Source organism: Aplysia californica, unplaced genomic scaffold, assembly GCF_000002075.1.
Source record: "Aplysia californica isolate F4 #8 unplaced genomic scaffold, AplCal3.0 scaffold00550, whole genome shotgun sequence".
Taxonomy (NCBI): Eukaryota; Metazoa; Mollusca; class Gastropoda; order Aplysiida; family Aplysiidae; genus Aplysia; species Aplysia californica.
In genome coordinates this window covers 29156-30831 of record NW_004797820.1, presented here as the reverse complement: position 1 = coordinate 30831, position 1676 = coordinate 29156, and the positions used below count along the sequence as shown (strand labels likewise).

General features: G+C 43.3%; 1 protein-coding gene across 1 annotated transcript in view; it reads left to right on the top strand.

Moving 5' to 3' along the window:
- Positions 1 to 59: 59 nt before the first annotated feature.
- The window catches only part of LOC106012886 (fatty acid-binding protein 10-A, liver basic), a gene marked incomplete in the record, with an annotated part of 8250 nt that continues 6633 nt past the window's right edge, over positions 60 to 1676 (top strand). Inside the window, 1 exon segment of the mRNA XM_013087139.2 lies at positions 60 to 280. Within this exon segment, the coding sequence (XP_012942593.1) occupies positions 203 to 280 (78 nt within the window).

Sequence of the window (1676 nt, the reverse complement as noted above, 5' to 3'; positions counted from 1 at the left end):
AGAGAGATGGGGGGGGGGGGGAGAACGACCCAACGAGCAAAAGACAAATTAATCAAATACCTAGATACTCTAAAGTGAGAGTACTCAAAAATCTTTGATTTATAAGTTCATCTCCACTAACAATCTCCTAAACTCGTGTTCTGTTTGCTTATTTTTGTTTTGTTTTTAGGTGTTTTTTTTCAGAATTTCCAAATAATCAATCATGGAGGCCTATCACGGATCATGGAAAATCGACATCGCCCAGACGAAGAACATGGACGAGTTTTTGAAGGCGGCAGGTAATAAATAGGACGAGCTACACAGTTGGGGAATGGGGCAGAGACTTTTCGTGTGTATTTGTGTGTGTGTTTGTTTTTATTTTTTGTTTGTTGTTGCTTGTTTTGGTTGGGGTTATTTTGGTTTGTTTGTTGTTGTTGTCTTGTAGTTTTTTGTTTTGTTTTTTTGTTTGTTGTTTTTTTAGGGGGGGGGGGGTTGTAAGTGTTTTACGACGCTGCTCGCAACTCCATAAGGTCATATGAGCGTGCGGGACACACCTGCTATTTTCAGTTGGTAGGAAATTTTGAATTTTGCTCGTGAGGCGGCCGAAGCCTACTCTTATCGATTTAAGACTCCAAGGGATCTTTAACGTGCGCAACTTGCACACGGGCCCTCCGAGATTTTTCGCCCTTGTCCGAGAAGGCTAGGTGTAGATTTTTCCTACCAGAAAATCAGGGGTGTGGCTGAAAGACAGCAGTAAGAAGGAGCCAAGGAGTACCAGTAGAAAGGCTGCAGAAAGAGTCAGGAGCCCAACAAAGTGGGCAAAGGAGGTGAGGTGATGGGGGCAGAAAGAGGAGACGGAAAGCAAACGACTGAACATTGCTAGAGAGCATGAAGGGAGGTGAAAGGAGACAATTTTATAGAAGAAAATGTTTCGGTCGCTACCTAGATTCGAACCCTGGAATTTTGAATTTGAGGCCAACACCTCAACCTCTAGCCACGAGAGTCCCCCGTTTGTATACGTGTGAATATACACATATAAATATGTGTGTGTATGTTTGTTTTAGTAAGGTTTTGCGGCGTTCGCAACTGCATAAGGTCATATGAGCTCTAAGGGGTGGATATCAACAGAGAAGTCCAAACCGGGAATCAGGCTTACTCTGCTCACCTATTAGGCCTCAACAGCTCACAGTCTGCTTCGACTCTCAAGGCACCCCGGAAATAGCGGGTCACAAAAGAGTGACAAACATACAAAAGAAGTAAAGGGAAAATAACGATAGTAAGGCTGAAGAAAGAAAAAGCAGCAGTTCTCCCTACCTATCTATGTTCCGACACAGTATGAGCATGACATTGATAAATCAGCCCACTTAGAATTCTATTCTGCATAAGAAGCCTAAAGACACTCCAGTCAGTATCACTGCCTTTGGGGGGGGGGGTATGTAGATTTGTTGATATAAAGGCTGTGAAGGGACCTTGGACTACCCGCTTATGCAGAACACAAATATAATAAAGGTAAATAAAGTCTGTATCATCTAACTCTGACACATTCAAAATACATGTACGTTAAGTGTGTGTGTGTGTGTGTGTGTGTGTGTGTGTTTGTGTGTGTGTGTGTGCGTGTGTTCGCGTATGTGTGTATGTGTGTGCGTGTGTTCGCGTATGTGTGTATGTGTGTGTGTGTGTGTGTGTGTGTGTGTGTG